General features: G+C 41.6%; 1 protein-coding gene across 2 annotated transcripts in view; it reads right to left on the reverse strand.

Moving 5' to 3' along the window:
* Window positions 1–19,510, reverse strand: part of phf14 (PHD finger protein 14) — a 178,881-nt gene that overhangs the window by 46,302 nt on the left and 113,069 nt on the right. For both annotated transcript variants that reach the window (XM_065471420.1, XM_065471419.1), the window contains exon 17: window positions 12,565–12,682. In XM_065471420.1, coding sequence (XP_065327492.1) covers window positions 12,565–12,682 — 118 coding nt within the window. The remainder of the gene's footprint in view (window positions 1–12,564; window positions 12,683–19,510) is intronic.

Consider the following 19,510-nt stretch of genomic DNA (forward strand, 5'->3'; position numbering starts at 1 on the left):
GTCAACTCTTATCTTGGGATCGTGGTGACCTTTGTTGGGGCGACACGAGATTTGGCCATGACTAGTGCACAGTGGATGTCTCCTTCTTCATTGCTAAGCCTCAGATATGAACACTGCATCGGAGAAGTGATGTAACTCACGTTTGATAACCTTTTCGAAATCTGCTGGTGCGGAACTTCGGGGTATATTTATTTCTCCAAGTTGTTGAGGTCATTTTTCCATTTCTCCCACCGTGGGCGAAGTTAATTGGTTAGAGGGTCGTCCCAACCTGTTCCATGACAGCACATCTGCTGCAGCACTTCCTTTCTAATGAGCAAAAAGGGGGCTACGAGACCCAAGGGATCGTACAGGGATGCAACAATGGACAATATGCCTCGACATGTTGCAGGCTGTTCCTTAAGATTGGTGCTGATCTTCAGGCAGTCTGATTCAACCACCCAGGGCACAAAGTCTTCTGGCTTCTTCTGCCAACTTAATAGCCTTCTCTGAGCTGTCTGTACTTATGACTCCATCGTCAACATAGAAATTTCTCAGAATGAACTGAGAGCTTAATGGGTATCGGTCTTTATTTTCCAGGGCTCTAGACTAACTTTTTGCCATGGGCGCACCGGTACGCCTAACTACGCACTCAAATTTTTCAACCGCATTACTTAACACCGCAGTTTTACATGTGCACTTTTTTGGGGAGGAAGTTGCAGTCCATACAGACAATATTCATTTCTAAATTATTAACTAACAATCTTGTGCTTAAAGTGCTTTGTCAATATTGTAGAAAATGTTAAAACTTAATCATCATCTTGGCCTCCTCTGACGACCTGTTTGCTGTTGCATGCTGCTGAAAGGCAGTGGGGAGAGGGGACACTTGGGCAGTGCATTTATTGCAACATATAATGTGTTTTCTGGATACACTGTGCTTTTTCAGAATTCAAAGATTGGTGGCACCGTGTCAGAGCACTGGCTATGAATTTCAGACGGATCAGGCCTTAACTTAACAAAAAAGTTATCAATAGTTCTTTTCATCTTTTCTTATTACCCACAGCTACATCCACTTCTGTCAGGCCTAGGCTACTCACTGGGGCTGGGTATCATCACTGATTTCTATAATCCATTCGATTCCGGTTCTCAAAGTCCTGATTCGATTCAATTTAGCCTCAGACAGTCAGAAATATTATAATTCTGATCATTTATCAGTACTGATACATGTGAGACTTCATCAGAATTGTGAACATCACAGCAGATGCCTTTGTGTGAAAGTAACTGAGAATAAAACACAGAAAAACATGAAGGAGATTTTTCTGGCCTGGCTTTTTATAGCAGATAACCTTAAAAATATTCTGCAATATTCTGCAATTTCGCATAATTTAAAAAGTTTAAATTTCTTCAGTATTGAACAGCAGAAATTAGGCTTTCTTGTCCGAGGTCATTTAAGTGAAAAAAAAAAGAAAAAAGAAAAAGACAGCGGCCGACAGCGCTGTAAACAACGGTAGACTGGTGGGTAATAAGCGAATGAATAATGCAGAAAACAGAGATTTGAGACGGGAAACTGTTCTTGAAGTACAGAGAGAGAGAGAGAGAGCTGTGCATGAAGTGTGATTTTTATCGTGGTGGAAGCAAAACAGCAAAAGTCAGAGGGAATTCATGATGACATTGATCAAATGTGAAGCGCAGTTTGCTGCTTCTTTTGCTGCTTCTTTTGCTGCTGGCTCGGTGAATTTTGGTTGGAGAGAGACAAAACCTGCAGCTCAGAATCAGCGCAAAAAGACGTAAACACAGCGCGGACCCGACGCATCAGAATCGGTGAGCCCTGACGACGTGTCTGTCTACGTGCTGTCGGGTGGGAAAGCCGAGAAAGAGAAAGCTGATTCTGATACGTCGGGTCCGCTCTGTGTTTACGTCTTTGTGTGGAATCCGTGTACCTGCTCTCATTTGCTGTTTGGTGGTTGTTGAAATAGTTTTGTGAGCTTTAATCTGAGAATCTGGCGTTTCTGACAAAACAGTCAATTCAGGATTTAATGAATCGATATCGCTTTATTCAAGCTACTCACCTCCCTCTTCCAACTGCACTTTCAACTGGACCACGGCAAATCAGAGAGGTGCCGCCCCTGACTATCTCTGATTGGTTTAGTCCACGACAGTGGCATAATGTGTGTCTGTTGTTGACCACACGGAGAGTTGCAGAGTTTTTTGTTTTTTTTTGTTGTTACCCGAACAGTTGGTCGCACCGGTGCGACCAAATATATTTTTTTAGTCGCACCACTGAAAAATTTGGTCGCATTTGCGACCAAATTGGTCGCACTCTAGAGCCCTGTTTTCTGTTGCCAAATGCTTCAATCCGTAGTTCGCACAACCAAGCGATGAGGCTGCGCCAAAGATATGCACCCTCATACGGTATTCTTGGGGCTGTGCACCGAGATCTCCTTTCTTCCACCAAAGAAGCGCAGGTAATACTGGTCCGACTTCCTCACATGAAATTGGTGAAACATTTTCTCTATGTTGCACATCAATGCAGTGGAGTGCAACCGGAAGCGAAGGAGTACGATGTTGAGATTGTTCATCAGGTCAGGACCAGTGAGCAGATGATTGTCCAGACTGGTTCCCTGGTACTTGGCAGAGCAGTCGAACACCACACGCAGTTTGCCTGGCTTCTTGTCATGGAATACACCATGATGAGGTATGTACCATTTTTCGCCCTCCTTCCCATCATCGTGGACTTCCTCTGCATCACCCTTTTTTATGACCTCCTCCATGAACTTGAAATACTGTTCCTTGTACCTTTCATCCTTTAACATCTTCCTCTTTAGATGGCTCAGACACATAACTGCAAGCTTTTTGTTGTCAGGTAAGGTAGGTCTCTTTGACTGCTCTTTTTGATGTGGTTCTTCAGTTTGTCCAGGAACAGGATGTCCTCCTGAGACACTGGTTTGCCATCTTCCTTAGCATCCTTAAAGTCAGACTCTAGAATGCGAATGGCATCTGCCGGGGTGACTGGTGGGAGCTCCTTGACTGCAACTCGGAAACACTGTCCCGCCGTACTTGAAGTGTCAGGGCATGTCGACACACCACCAACTATGCTCCATCCTAAGTACGTATCAATCGTGTAAGGCTCATCGTTTCCTCCCGATATGATGTCTCTTGGTGCCATTGCTCGTGCATAGTTATATCCTGTAGAGGTGGAATGTCTTCTATGACCTTGGAGAGATGATTTCATCTTTTAGCTGTCTTGCTTGTTGGGATATGGGCTCTGTTTACCGGTATGCAATCCTTGGTATAAGCAGGAGGAAGGTCGATGAGGAGGGAGAAGCAATAACCCAGCAGACAAAGCCCTGAGACTCTTTGGCTCTTCACGATCACGTTACGTCCGGTCATAGTAGTTAACTTCAGTTTAACTGGACAGGAATCTGCCTTTAGTACATTGCTCAGTTCCTGCTCAACAAATGTCGTGTCGCTTTGTGTGTCCAGCAGGGCGTAAACCAGTTTCTCTGTATCCTTTTTTGACACCCACACGGGCACAATCATTGATGTGTTAGTTGGCTGTCCAGTAATCACTGACATTGAAGTTGCAGCAGCCTCTGTTTGGCTGGCGTTGCTCAGGATAGTGGCTTCCTGTGGCAGGACCCTCTCTTTCTTTACATAGTTGTCATCGTGTAAACAAGTGGCATGTTTACCCTTACACGTGTTGTATGCGTGTCGATGTCGACAGTCTTTTGCACTATGTCCAGGTTTGGTGCAGCTATAGCAGAGCTTATGTTCTCTGACAAAATCTCGTCGCTCCTCCAGAGTTTTAGCAATCAACTTGGGACATCCATGTAGTCTGTGCTGATTATTTTGACAGAAGGCACAAGGAGGCTTTTCCTTTCCTTTAACTGGCTTGAGCCTCTCAGTATCAGCCTCAGTCTGTGTGTTCAGAACGCTTGCCTTGTTCCTCTGAGGTTCTCTGCTGCCTTGTTTTGCAGTGCTCGACTCAGAGCAGGGGAGGGCATAAGCTGAGGTGAACGGATTGCAAGTGATTTCTGCCTCTGTCGCCATAAATGTGGCGAAGTCCTTAAAACTGGGGAATTCCTTATTGTCTTTTAGGGCTTCAGTAACCTTCCTGTTCCAGTGAGATGCTATCCACTCTGGTAGTTTGAGGACTAGCTTCTTATTCTCTTCACAGTCGTTCAGTATTTCGAGGCTCTTCACATGTGTCAATGCATCTTGGCAAGCGTTTAAGAAATCTGAGAAGTCTCTTAATCCTTCTGCATCCCTTGGTTGGATCTTTGGCCAATCTGTGAGCTTATCTCTGAAGGCTCTTTGTATAATAAAGGTTTGGCCATATCTGTTATCCAGTTTGTTCCACGCATCCTTATAAGCGTCGCTGTCATTTCTATAGAAAGTTCCCTCCAATGTTTTACGAGCTGGGCCGCCTACATACTTCCTTAAGTAATGAAGTTTGTCAGCTGGGGAGATGGCCTTTTTGTCAATAAGTGACATGAATGAAGTTTTCCACTCAATGAACTGAATGGGGTCACCATTAAATACTGACGGTTCTGGAACTGGAAGTCTATTTAGAGCCATACTATCTTGTAGGGCTTGGGCAAGGGATGACATGTTTAGGTCGGGTGGTGATGCTGTGACGTTGGGAGTTGGATGGCCGATAGCAGGGGGAACATGATGATTTCCCACTGAACTATTAGAGGAATGGAGACTGCCTTCCTGCGAGGCTACCTGGCTGTAGACCTGCAGTTTGGCCCGAGCAGCCCTTAAATTCTTTTCTGCTTGAAGGCGTTCGAGTCTGCGCTTTTCTACTTCCATTTTCCTCTGCCGTTCCTCCATCTTCTCCCTTTGTCTCTCTTCTTCGAGCAACCATTCAAATTCAACTTCCTTAGTAGCTAGCTCTGCTGCGGCATCCGCCTGTTTGAGTGTTAGAGTAGTGCTTTTGTGACTACGGATTGACTTTGTCACTCTAGATGCAGTGGATCCATAGATGGAGCGTGCATAGCTGTTCTTAAGCAGCTCCCTGAGATGGCGTTGCACTGGTTCTGCATCATAATCTCCATTGAGTTCTGACATTCTTTCGTAGGTAACTTTCATCATTTCGGCTGTAATCGTCTCAAAACTGTCAACGTGACGTCTTAATTCTGGATAAGGTGTAATGTGACTTTGTATTTCAAGGTAAGTGTTTAACACAGCCCCTTTCTCTTTCTCCAAAGCATCCATCAAAGATGCCAGCTCGCCTTTACTAATGTCTGACTTGAGCTGCTCTCTTGACTTTTAGGCTCAAATCTTCCATCTTTCGTAAGTTGAGATGAACTTTTTTTCCCCCCTTTTTCTTGCTTCCTCCTGTTGCATTGCGAGAACCTTTGGAGTTCAGATTTTTGTTCGAGTCGAGCTTCGGAGGCCTTCTTTAAGCTCGCCTTGTAAGTTGTTCAACGTTTCTTTTCTGCGTTGAATTTCCTTCTCCAAAAGTTCTATTTCCGTAGTTTCTGATATGTCTTTGAGAGACGCCTTAAGCCTTTCAATTTTATTCTGCAGGTTGAATATCTGATGCTCTAGTTCTGTTTGTGAGGAGGGATTCTCCATTTCCTTCATATTTATGTTATTTACTTATCTAATTTGTAGGCTTTAGGTAATGAGCTGTTTGTGGTTACTATAACTTACAGGCTGCATTAACAGAAGGGAGGAGAATCTTTGCGTTTTAAACCAAGTTGGAATAGAAGCAGATAACCAAACACAACGTTAAGAAGAAATGTATGAAATAATAAATGCAAGCTGCTAGCTGTTGCTGACTGACGTGGTAAAGTAAACCTCTTATTCTAAACACAAATCAATACACCATTAAGACTGAACAGTTACAAATTGAACCAAATGCCCCCTCTTTCAGCCCTTTTTTGAGTCAGTAGACAGAATGGTAAATACACAGTAGTGGTGGTAAATACCAATAAACAAAGTTACTTCACTTGTTATTACTTCATGTCTGTTGTGTCTTAATGCAGTAGATGTCCACAGTAGTTGACGTCCTTCTCTCTCCTTTTTAACCACCACCGATGAGAATCAATGTCCTTTCCTTGTCAATTAGAATAAAATGTTCCATACCTTTTCTGACCATCACATCAAACCATTAAGCCAGCTGCATGATGATCATGAAGTCTCTCTGTCTAGAAGACCAGTAGAATGGTGCTGAGTTGCTCCATGAAATGTCTTGTCAATCCCAGAGGAATAGCAACAGAGCTCCGTGACTCATCCTCATGGTTCCGTGGTGCAGTGACAGCAGGATGATGCGGGGGATCAGGTCTTACTGTAGCATTCCAGCCGGACTTTATTCAGACGATGCACTCAATGACCATAACGGATGGACCATGGTGGGGTATTCCAACCCATTTATTCACAAGTTACCATAGACACATCGTAAGAGCTGTTCGCCTTCCAGCTAGATGCTAATTTAAATATGGATGGAAAACAATAACTTTCTCATTAACTTTTTCTGGTGAGCAAACAGTAGCAGTTCAATCTTCCTTCCCGGATGTTGCCCGTTCCGAATTTCAAAATAAGAGTCTAATGAACATTATGAGGCATAATTCGTTCAGGGATATAAGTATTTGAATAATATCAAATAGAACAAATAATCTGGGTCATTTACAACCACTGCTAAGCAAAAGCAACATAAAGGTCTTGATGATTCCCAAGACTTTTGGGAAAATACTACGTGGACTGACAAGGTACAAGTTAAACTTTTGGCATTAAAGTAACACAGCATTTCAAAAAAGGAACATCATGCCAACAGTAAAATATGGCGACGGTAGTGTGATGGCCTGGGGCTTTTTTGCTGCCCAGGACCTAAAAGAATTTCTGTAGTAAATGGAACCACAAATTCTGGCGTCTCCCAAAATGTCCTGAAGAGAACGTAGACCGTCTGTTTGTGACCTCAAGCTGAAATGCACTTGGGTTTTGCAGCAGGAAAATGATCTAAAATACACCAGGAAGTCCACCTCTGAATGACTTAAGAAAAACAAAATAAAGACTTTGGAGTGGCCTAGTCAAAGGAGATCTGCAAATTGTTAATAGTTTGTTTTAACCCCCTAAGAAAACTCTGATATTTTTAACACTGGGGCAAGGACAGTAAACAATGGCAATGGCCCAGTCAAAGTCTAGACCTCAACTTGATTAAAATGCTGTGGAAGGAAATTATGACAGCTGCGAATGCCCTCAAACATCTCGTTTGGCTCTCAGCGAAGGCGGTCGCACTTTTCTCCTCTCCTCCTTCCCCTATCTTCCCTGCTTAGCCGCTTATGTCCTTGTCTTGTCTCGTGCTTTTTTTTTTTCTTCTTACTACCCTGGAACACTCTCTCACAGCCGGTGTCTAAAACCTAAAGAGAACTATGGATTTGATCAACTGGTCTCTGAATGCTATTGACACCCTCTTCTCAACGAGAAGTTTGGGCTCGGGAGAGCCTGAGTGCCCTGGAGGGACTTTCCCTGCTGGATACACGATGGACGGGTGGCAGACATGGAGGATCGTGTGCCTGGCGGGACTGTCGATCGAGGACGCTGAAGATATCTACCTATTCGGAACCATGATAGCAGGGTTCTTGCTGATCGGAGCTGGCTTGGCCCTGGCTTATCGGAGAATCAAGACAGCGGGACTGGCTGCTCAAACCCCCACCAAGCTGCCTGCTGAGATTGGATTGACTGGACGAGGCGCGGCTTCTCAGAAAGGGCTCACAGACGGGGACATGGTCAAGAGCTTGGAGGCTATTGCGGCTGCAGTGAATACTCAGAATAACATCTCTGAGCGGATACTGGGACACATCAGGGAAGAATCAGCTCTAATCAACAACTATGGGCGAAAGCTGGAAAACATCACGGATCAGTTGGCTGCGGTCGCGAGGTCTCAGAACCGGCTCTGTGAGCAAAAGATTGACAAGACCACGGAATTGAAGGTTAACAACATCATGGAGAAACTGACGGCTATCCAACGGGAGATGGAGAGATCAGTGTCGGAGTGCTAAAACAATACAGCTCGAAATTCTCATGAGCTGTTGGAAAGAAATCACCATCTTAATACGGCTACCCCTCCGGCGCCAGCTGCGGGCTCAAGGCTGGAGCCGATCAAAACAATCCGAGATAACGCCTGTGTTGACATTGTTCCTCCCCATTCTAAGGCCACCTGGGTTGGCTGGCAGACTGTTTACTTAGCCTGGCAGGGCGAAGGACACTGTCTCCGCTGAACTATGGACACGCACACACATACACTTACACTGAAAACCACACACTTATCCCCCTCCCTTTCCAAACGCCTTCGATGCTTGTTTCCTGTGGGGGAACACGGCGGGTCTACGTGCCGCGCTGGATAAGATAGCGCTGTGCGAGGCGGCTGCTGGGTTTGCTTCACATTGCTCCTTACCCATCACCCTACCGTGTGGCTTGTTATGTCTTCCCAATGTTGTGTCACATTTATGCGCTTTTTTGTGCAGAGGAGTTTTTTTTGTTTCCTGTTCTCGTGCTGTCCTACCATGGAAGCATAGCATGAGAAGGGGTCTCTTTTTTTCCTCTTGTACTTTCCCATTGTAATGTACATTTCAATGTTTTTCTCTCCAATGCTACCAATCTCCGACTGTATCCCCATGTGATGTCTGTGTGTCTATGTAAGGTCGGGGGGGGTCCCATTTCACTGCAGGACCCCCCTGCATGTGACGAATAAAGCCTTGATTGATTGATTGATTGATTGATTGATTGATTGATTGATTGATTGACATCAATGTTGTAAAGAACAGTGTGGCAAAATTTCTCTACAACAATGTAAGACACTGATAAAGCCATACAGAAAATACTTATTTCAAGTTATTGCTAGTAAAGGTGGTTCCACATGGGATGGGGGTTGGGTGAATAACTTTTTACACTGGTTTTTGTACCAGACTGTCAAGCAGAGGGGTTGCCTAACCCCCTATATCTTGCTCATCTAGCTGAATCTCGACTGCACTGATCAGGTAATATTCTGCACTTAATGCTGGCATTTAAGAATCATTTTCCCCCCACAGGCAAAAATAGTGCATGACTTGGCATTTTAAAGCAGATAATAAAACTTTCCTTAAATACAGCTCTCATCTCAGAGTGCTTTTTAGCTGCCCTTAGTGGAGTCAATTATCTCCCCACACTTGCTATTACTGAGACACTCTGAGCACCTTGCGCTTGAAAAGGTCTGTACTCCATACTTTCTCAAAAATGTCACATTCTTAAATGCCTCTCAAATGTAGACCCTGCAATATCAGAAATGGCACACACGTGGTTTCTTTCATCCATTTGTTGCTTAAACAAGCCTCTTCACCGGGCCCCATGAATTCAAAGTGAATAGTAAAAATCCTTCAAAATCACAAACCACGTAGCCTGTTGTATACTTTCCAAATCAGAAATGAACAGATTGTTATGACCAATGCTTTGAACAGACGCTAAATACAAGTGTTCTTTCCTTGCTAACATAATAGAGGAAAAAATGCTTGTATTACTTTGTCATATCAGTACTTTTGTTACCATGAAATGTGGCCCTGCTATTGGCCTGGAGGTTCTCCTATTTGATTGTTCTAAACTAACCTTTAGTTAGTTTATGTTTTCTTTATAATCAGCATGTTGTGGTTGGGGATAGCATTGAAAAATGTTAAAACAACAGAGATACATTAGCTTCTGAAAAATGACTAATCTAGGCAAAAAAAGGTAACTGAAGAAAAGAAAACTTTCATTTCATATACACTGAGTCTTTTGACAATCAATTTAGCATTGCTCATACAATATGAAACTCTCTGAAATTCTGCTTTTGATTATTTTAACTTACTGTCTAAATAATTAGGATGAAATGATTCAACCTCTCACTGGTCATTCAAATCTAACCCTAACCCCATACAGAAGTTTGGCTCTCAACTGTCATTTCTGTCTAAAGAAATCATCTGCAGCTAAGAATAGAATTATGTCTTAATTCACAAGGCTGATCATCAAATCAGCTTGGTATTTTATTTCACTTAATCACTCTAATTTATCTCTTCTTAATGCTAGACAGTCTATTTCAGTAAATTTATTTTGTATACGAGTGTTTTTTAGACCGTAGTAACTGCAGTGGCTTTAAAAGGTAAAGGTAATTAAGGTTATTATTATTATTATTATTTTTTTTTGACCTGTGTGTATATTTATAGTATCCTTCTTATGCTATTCATGCATGTATTATTTTCAGACATATGGAGGTTATGTCACCCCCCTCTCCTCCTCATCATTAATGTTCTAGTCCAGTATTTACTTGGGCATGACTTAACCAATTAACCAATACCTACTTATTATATGTCAGCTGACCTATCTGTGAAGTTTTGACTGGTTAATTTGAATTTTTTTCTGTTTCCTGTCTTGTATTTAAGCAATTTTTTTACAATGTTTTACTATGACCCTGATGAAGGCCACAAGCCGAAACGCGTTGGTCAATTATTAAAGTTGTTCTTCTTTCCTCAAGTGTTGCTGGAGTTCCTGCTTTTTTAAAGGTAATTAAGAGGCAAGAATTGTATCACTTTTTTCCCCAAGTAGAAGTACTTCAGGTGTTGGAAACAGGACTGGTTGTTGTAAATAATTCTTTTGAATGGAACCAGAATCACGTTAGTATCACTGATATTATCGGTAATTAAAAAGTGCTTTCTACTCTTGCTGATCACGCCAAGTGCTTTTGCACGATAAGCCCAATTCATCCATACACAAACACTCAACACCACCTTTTTCTATGGAGTGTAGTAGGAGTAAGTTGATGCATTAATTGTGTGTCTTGTGTGTGAGATTCAGTGTTTCCACTATGGCCTTTATAATTCCCTACCTCTGCAATAGAATCATTAAGGAAGTATTTGCTCCATAGAAAAGTTTAGTAGAACTCCAGAGTAGATTTGAAAGATATGAAAATTACTTATTAATTAGTTCGAGAGGCTGTCAAACATATGCAATGCAATATTATTCCGTACAAACAAACAACGAGACAAAATCTAAACCAAAATATGTGGGATAATCTCATTGTGATAATTCATAAATGTATATTAAACATATACAAACTTAGTATAGAAAATAAGGAAATTTGTGTTTGGTTGATGTTTGTTGTAACAATTCTTCTTGGTAATGCATTTTATATTTCGTTAGTTGTTTCCCATGAAATGGTGCCACATTTTTCAGGAAAATGCATTTGTGGGTTGAAGAGCAGGGTTGATCATGTGAGTTGCACCCATTAAACGCCATGCCATGCTTGGAGAAAATTCTCTTGAGTTTCTCTGATAAACTGCTACATAAGGAATGACAGTGTTCTTCCGTTTGTCATTCTGTTTCTCCCTAGTTGGTATGACCCTCTTTCCTGTGCATCTTTTCCAATTTGATAATGGCCCAGTTGGAATAACAACACGTTTTGAGAGCTTTCTTTAAAAGGGTGTGTTCCTTTTCTTTCCCTTTGGCCTTACAGGGAACTTTATCTGCCTGGTGTTGTAGGGTCCTGATTATCCCAGTCTTGTGTTCCAGAGGGTGGTGGAAATCAAAGAGCAGGTACTGGTCTGCCTTTGTGGACTTCAATAAACTTCAATGTTTAGACCCTCATCCTTCTTAATGTGCACAGTGCAGTCCAGAAACAGCTATTATCCTTCATTTCTTCCCTGGTGAACTGTTTCTATCCACTGAGTTGATGTGAACATTGATGGTGACCCAGGTGTCATCCACGTATCACCAACAGCTTTACTTTCTCCATGTAAAAGTTAAGTACTATAGAAAAAACACCATTTGCCAATTTAAAGGGAAATAAACAGGCTTTCCAAACATATAAGATTTACTGTGATTTACAACAAAAAAAATAATCGACAAACACAATTTCCTTACCTTTGTGCTAACTTTATCTTTAGGATGTACCTGATTTTACTTCAAGTGGAAGAATAGAGCTTTCACTGAACTATCCCGACAGTGAGTAGGGAAACAGGAGTTCTCATGCTGATGTTTATAACTATAAATTACTCTAACCCTGACAACGCACAGATGACAAAGGGACCGCTGAATGATCTAAATAATACTGTATAAATGATTAATTAACATGAAAGCAACTTTTTAAAAAGTATGAAAGAATGGCCTATAATCAGTTTATTCTGCATGAGTAAGTTATCAACAGTTTTTCAATCTACATTGAGTAATTTATGTATTGGTTCTTAAAAACATAAACACAGAAGGTCTAAACCACAATTTAAAAATAACATTGATAAACTAGTATTCACCAGCTTACAAACACTTTTACTTTGTATTTAAAATGTCAAAGTAAAAGCACCTTTTTGGTTTTGTTTTTTGGAATTATTTAGTTTGATGTGAATTTTTTAACTGGGACAGTGATTTAAAGGAAATCATGTAAGGACATTATAATGGAAGTCACACGTTAGTGGAAGAACTGCCACTTACTTTTAGATAAATGTTTTATTTTATGAGTTTTTATGTTACTGTCAAAAAGAAGTAGTAGTTAAAATGAAGTTATAGTACCTCTGAACTGTAACTAACAACAGTCCTCAAGTTTCTTTCTGAGTTATACACATAAACTGTATGCACACTCACTTTAGATGAGGATGTGTCACACTCCTGGCAGATCCAGCCATATCCTGTCTGCTTGGGTGATTTCTTCAGTGGAGGGTCCAGACACCCAAAGTGATAGCAGAGTCGACACTCGTCACACCTGAGATGCAGACAAAGGGGGGGCACACGTTATGTCCCAGACACTTAAAGCCTGAGTATTCCGTTAATGATGAGGCCAGTTCAAGAGTGATGGATGATGACAAGGCAGGTGTCAGTGAGTGAACTTTGTTAATGTATTCCAAATATCCTCTAATCACTCAATTCCCTTGACCTTACACAATCATTGTCTGCCCAGTGGTTCATATCAGTGTTCAGATAAATACAGGCCTTGGTAGTGCCAGTAGTGCCTGTAAAATCCTAAGGAGCTGGAATCTAAGCCCTCTGGTGAAGCAAAAGGGGTCAAATGACTTTTAGAGTATGTTTCACAGAGAAGACATATATTCAATTGCAGCTTTTCAAACCAAAACTGAAATAAACAATAAAATTAATAGTTGATTTATGAACATATTTTTTTCTTTTTTAGAAAATTAAATGTTCACATGCATAGAAACCTTGGGTTAGAATCACAGTGAAATTAGTTTAGCATAAAGATTGTAAAGTGGTAACATGGTTCTGTTCAAATTATAGAGATACAGCAACTTAAACTCCAAAACCTCATTAATTAATTTAGTTTCCTTAACCAGTATTTAACTGGGCAGCACAACGGTACAATGGTTACCACTGTTGCCTCATAGCAAGGGGGTTATGCGCTCACATCTGGTGGCCATCTTGGACCTTTCTGTGTAGAATTTGTCTGTTCTGCCTGTGCTTATGTGAGTTCTCTCCTGTATCCTAGCTTCTTCCTACAGTTCAGAGACAATGAATGTAAACTTGAAAGATTGTCTGTGTTAGCCCTGTTACAGACTGGCAACCTGTCCAGGGTGAACCCCATCCCTTGCCCTTTGACAGCTTGGATAGGCTACAGCTGGGGAGCGGAGGGGCTGGGCAATGCTGTGTAGACTCTTCCCTCACATAGCTAATCACCATTAAGTCACCATTATTGGTAGCTTACTAGCTAAACCCTGTAGATGTTTGAGGCAGAGGTGTGGTCTCTGGCTCCACTGCAGGGGAGGGGTGATGCAGCGGGCTCGAGGGGCAATGCTGTGCAGGATGGCAGGACAGCTGTGTACAATGTACAATCAACTAGGTTTGGGCGGTATAAACAGTATACGGTAGAAACGATATGAATTTGGCCAAAGATAGAGATTTTGACTATACCGCTCTACCGCGATAGTGCATGTTTATGAGGTCATCAAGCTGTGCCTGTTTTGGTCGAAAGCATCGCAGCGGCTGCAAGCTAGCATGGAGCTTACAGGTGGGGAGGAGGAGGGAGTGCTCATAAAGAAGACCAGTGCGACGTCGGTGATATGGACCTGGTTTGATGTCAGAAGTTGAGCAGAAAAATATCATCTGCAAATTATGCCAGGTGACAGTAATAGCAAAGAGAGGGAATACAAGTAATTGGTTTTATAACCTCAAAATGAAGCACGTTTTGGAATATGAGGAAAACCAAAAACTGCACAAACGCCGAGTCATTCAAGTGGAAAGAAAAAAGGTGGCCCTACACACCAGCAGACTGTTTTTTTCAAGCCTTTTCTAAAGGCACATTTTGCACTTTATTTTAAACAGTTTAGAATTTTGTGTTTTACCGATATTTTACTTGTATTTTTTTTATTCAAAAATTTTTGTGCATTTATCTTCATTTTATTTGTTATTTAAGAGTTTTGTGTTACATTGTTTGGAAAAAGATCTGTTACATCTTAAAAATTATTTGAAAAGTTTTGTAATTTTTAATATGTAAAAGGTTAAGATTAAAACATTTTTAAGAAAGGTTTTGCACAATAAGTGTTCTTAAAATGGCATGCTATACTGTTCAGCCATTTTGACATATATATACAGAAGAAAAGAATATATCGTGATATATGTCATTACCGCACATGCTTCAAATTATACCGCAATATGGATTTTAGGCCATATCGCCCAGCCCTACAATCAAGACACCCATCATGATGAAGTGCTTCTAGAGGCACATTGAGACCCTGCTGCCACCCACACTGGACCCACTCCAGTTCGCCAATCAACAGATGATGCCATTGCCACCACCCTACATCTGGGCTCTCATCCACCTGGATAATAAAGTCTGGAGAATAACCTTCTCCTAAACATCAGCAAAATCAAGGAGCACAAAGCAGGCGAGAAATTACGAGGCACTATATATCAGTGGTGTGCCAGTGGAGAGAGCAGACAATTTCAGATACCTGGGTGTTCACATCATACAGGACCTTTCATGGTCCTGTCACATTAACACTCTGGTGAAGAAAGCCCCGCAGCATCTCTTCTTCCTCAGATGACTCAGAGACTTCTACCTACCTCTGAAGGTGCTCAAGAACTTTACTCATGCACCATCCAGAGCATCCTGACGGGAAATATCTGCACCTGGTATGGGAACAGCACCAAGCAGGATAGATGATCTCTCCAAGGATTGGTGCACTCTGCCGAACACATCATTCGCTCAGTGCTTCCTGACCTGCAGTCTATTTACACCAAGTGGTGCATGAAAGACTTCTCCCATACCAACAAGGTAGTCTTCGCACTGTTGAGGTCAGGGAAGCGCTTCCACTCACTTAAGGGCAACACAGAGAGAATGAGGAGGAGCTTCTTCCTCCAGGCTATTTGGGCCCTGAACCAGGTGTAGGACTGGACTCTCTAAATATGTCTACACACCATCGCAAAATAATGTACGTCTGATCTGGTTTCTCTCATATCACATCACTGTACATGCACTTAATAAAACAATTGACTTCAATAATATACTCAGTAACTGTTTTTGACTATTCACTGTCAATCTGCACACTGCTAATTTGCACACCTTTTTAATTTTGATTTTTAACTTTAATTTTATACTTGATTTTTAATTTTAGTTTATTCTTGTATCTGGTTAGGAATTGCACAACAATAAGCATTTCACTGCATGTCGGACTGTGTATAAAATTTCATCAGATCACAGATTTCAGCTCAGCATTCAACACAATCATCCCTCAGCACCTCTTCCCCCAGTCAGTTTTCCTCTGCAACTGGATCCTGGACTCACGACTGTGCAGAAATGCACAGTTTGAACCACATTAGCAAGTTTGCCGATGAAACGACTGTGCTGGTCTCATCAGCAAGAGCTGAGGACTGTGGTGATGAGTCAGCATACAGAGAGGAGTTGCAACAGCTAACAGACTGGTGTAGAGTCAACAACCTGTCTCTGAACGTGGACAAAATAAAAGACATGATTGTCGACTTCAGGAGAGCATGGAGAGATCACTGTCCACTGAACATCAATGGATCCTCTGTGGAAATCGTCAAGACCACGAAATTCCTTGGTGTCCACCTTGCAGAGAACCTCTCCTGGTCCCTCAACAACAGCTCCATAACTAAGAAATCACAACGGAGTCTCTACTTCCTGCAGACGCTGAGAAAAGCCCATCTCCCACCATCCCTTCTTACCACCTTCTACAGAGAGACTATCGAGAGCATCCTGAGCAGCTGCATCACTGTCTGGTATGGTAACTGCACTGCACTGAATCGCAAGACTCTACAACGGATAGTGAGAACAGCTGAGAAGATCACTGGAGCCTCTCTTCCCTCAATCACGGACACTTATCGCACCCGCTGCATCCGCAAAGCCACCAGCGTTGTGGAGGACCCCACACACCCACTCTTCCCCCTGCTGCCTTCTGGCAAGAGGTACCAGACCATTCAGGCCTTCACTGCCAGACTGCGAAACAGTTTCTTCCAACAGGCGGTCAGACTCCTGAACACTCAGTGACTGGACTGACACACAAACACACGCACGAGTTACATTTTGCACAATGCTAAATCTTTTTGCGCAACCCACTGTCATTGTTGTACTTTTCTATTGCCCTGTTGTGTCTGCACTGTCTTGCCTCTGTATCGTTCTGTTCTGTCTGGTGTTGCACTGTTGCATATGGAAGTACACAATGCAAAACAAAGATTTCAGTGGCTAGTGGATCTAAGAACAGAAAACAGCCACTTCCCTGAAAAAGCCCCAGTAAACATCAAAGTGGCAGACACCCAAGAAAGGGTCTCAAGCATAAAAAGTTAGATGGCACCAGGCCTGGATATGATTTACACCTCCTGGCTAAAGAAGCTAACTGCACTCCATGAGCATCTGGTAGCACAAATGAACCAGTTACCAATGGACAATGGATTGAATAAAGGGGTAGGAACAAAAAAGTGTAAACTTCATCCTACTCCTTTTCGAGCAGAAACATTGTGTAGACATAGAGATATTAATGATAACTTAATGTTTTTAAGTTATTTTTTTCTCTTGTTATTACAGTTATGCTTGCATGTTCAAAATAAAATTATTCTATCTATAACTACAAGAAAACCTATGACTTAATGCCTCACACATGGATTTACCAAGGAGATGCTCTGTTCCCACTACTACTACTGCGTAGGCCTGAACTCTCTCAGTCTCTGAGGTCCAGGGTATAATCTGCCGTGTTTGACTACTTTTGATTTTACCTCTATCTTTCACCTTTAAAAACTGTTTATCTTGCATTGTTTGGTATCATTCTTTTCAGCACAGCCTCACATGTCTGAATTTACAGTTATTTTTTTCATTTTGACATACTGTGTTAACACAATTGATCTGAAATCAGACCAAAAACATAAAATCAGAGTAGAAAAAAGTAAATTTCTTACCACAAACATGTTTAAAGAATCATTTTCATAACTTGAAATGCAAATAGAAATTTTAAATACCTATGCACAAGTTTTGCAAACGACAAAGTTATTTGCAACTATTTACCTAAAAATGCAATCAAGACATTTTTTTATGGATATGTTTTGTTTTAAACCATTCCATTGTTGCCCTGGCTTTATGTTTAAGGTCGTTGTCCTGCTGGAAGGTGAACCTCCGCCCCAGTCTCAAGTCTTTTGCAGACTCCAAGAGGTTTTCTTCCAAGATTGCCCTGTATTTGGCTCCATCCATCTTCCCATCAACTCTGACCAGCTTCCCTGTCCCCGCTGAAGAGAAGCGCCCCCAGAGCATGATGCTGCCACCACCATATTTGACAGTGGGGATGGTGTGTTCAGAGTGATGAGCAGTGTTAGTTTTCCACCACACATAGCGTTTTGCATTTTGGCCAAAAAGTTCCATTTTGGTCTCATCTGACCAGAGCACCTTCTTCCACATGTTTGCTGTGTCCCCCACATGGCTTGTGACAAACTGCAAACGGGACTTCTTATGGTTTTCTGTTAACAATGGCTTTCTTCTTGCCACTCTTCCATAAACGCCAGCTTTGTGCAGTGCACGACTAATAGTTGTCCTATGGACAGATTCCCCCACCTGAGCTGTAGATCTCTGCAGCTCATCCAGAGTCACCATGGGCCTTTTGGCTGCATTTCTGATCAGCGCTCTCCTTGTTCGGCCTGTGAGTTTAGGTGGACGGCCTTGTCTTGGTAGGTTTACAGTTGTGCCATACTCCTTCCATTTCTGAATGATGGCTTGAACAGTGCTCCGTGGGATGTTCAAGGCTTGGGAAATCTTTTTGTAGCCTAAACCTGCTTTAAATTTCTCAATAATTTTATCCCTGACCTGTCTGGTGTCTAAATCCAATCGAGAATCTGTGGCAAGATCTGAAAACTGCTGTTCACAAACGCTGTCCATCTAATCTGACTGAGCTGGAGCTGTTTTGCAAAGAAGAATGGGCAAGGATTTCAGTCTCTAGATGTGCAAAGCTGGTAGAGACATACCCTAAAAGACTGGCAGCTGTAATTGCAGCAAAAGGTGGTTCTACAAAGTATTGACTCAGGGGGCTGAATAATTACGCACACGCCACTTTTCAGTTATTTATCTGTAAAAAATGTTTGGAATCATATATGATTTCCGTTCCACTTCTCACGTGTACACCACTTTGTATTGGTCTTTCACGTGGAATTCCAATAAAATTGATTCATGTTTGTGGCTGTAATGTGACAAAATGTGGAAAAGTTCAAGGGGGCCAAATACTTTTGCAAGCCACTGTATGTCGCCTGTAATTTAATCACACTGGATCTTGTTCTGACGTATAGCATAGAAACTGAACATTTAATAGTATTCGCTGAAATCCCAAATTTGCCTGATCATTTCTTAATAACATCATTGTAGAGTCTTTACCTTACAATATAAAGCACCTTGAGGCAAGTTGTGCTTTCGCGTTATATAAATAAAACTGAATCAAATTTAAACTTGCAGTAATGAATTACACAGCAGTAACAAATACATATATATTGCCCCACTGAAAAAGAAAGTCTCAAATCAGTAGTACTCGACACACACATCTTAAAACATGTAACCTGTAAGCTGGAGATGAAGTGACATCTCACTGATTTAGAAGACCCTCACTTAGCCTGAAAAAGAGTTTGTTGCTCTAAAAAAAAAGTGAAGCCAGAACATTTTATTATTCATTACTGATTGAAGAAAATAAGAACAACCCAAGTCAAAGCTCTGTTGAGCCAAGTGTTCCTTTAACCTTAACTGGTAATGATTTCATAAATTTCTTCACAAATAATTTTCTAACCATTTGAGAAAAAAGAGAAGTAATAGAGAAAAAAGGGCAGCACGGTTGCTGTCTGTGAATGATTTATAGCAGCCAGTGTTTGGATATCAATTCTTGTCCACAACACTGATGCCAGTTTTGAGTTGGATGTGTGAACTGAGAGAAATTAGGGAGTTTCATGGTTTCAGATGTGATGGCTTTACAGATAAATACAATATGGAGAATATCTACAGTGCCACAGACAAAAGGTTCTGTCACTAACAAAGAGGAGTTCAATTCAGAAATTTTTTTGCCCACTTCAAATGAGTGCCAATGAGGTTAATTGGAATAGGTGT

Source organism: Pelmatolapia mariae, linkage group LG22 (assembly GCF_036321145.2).
Source record: "Pelmatolapia mariae isolate MD_Pm_ZW linkage group LG22, Pm_UMD_F_2, whole genome shotgun sequence".
Lineage (NCBI taxonomy): Eukaryota > Metazoa > Chordata > Actinopteri > Cichliformes > Cichlidae > Pelmatolapia > Pelmatolapia mariae.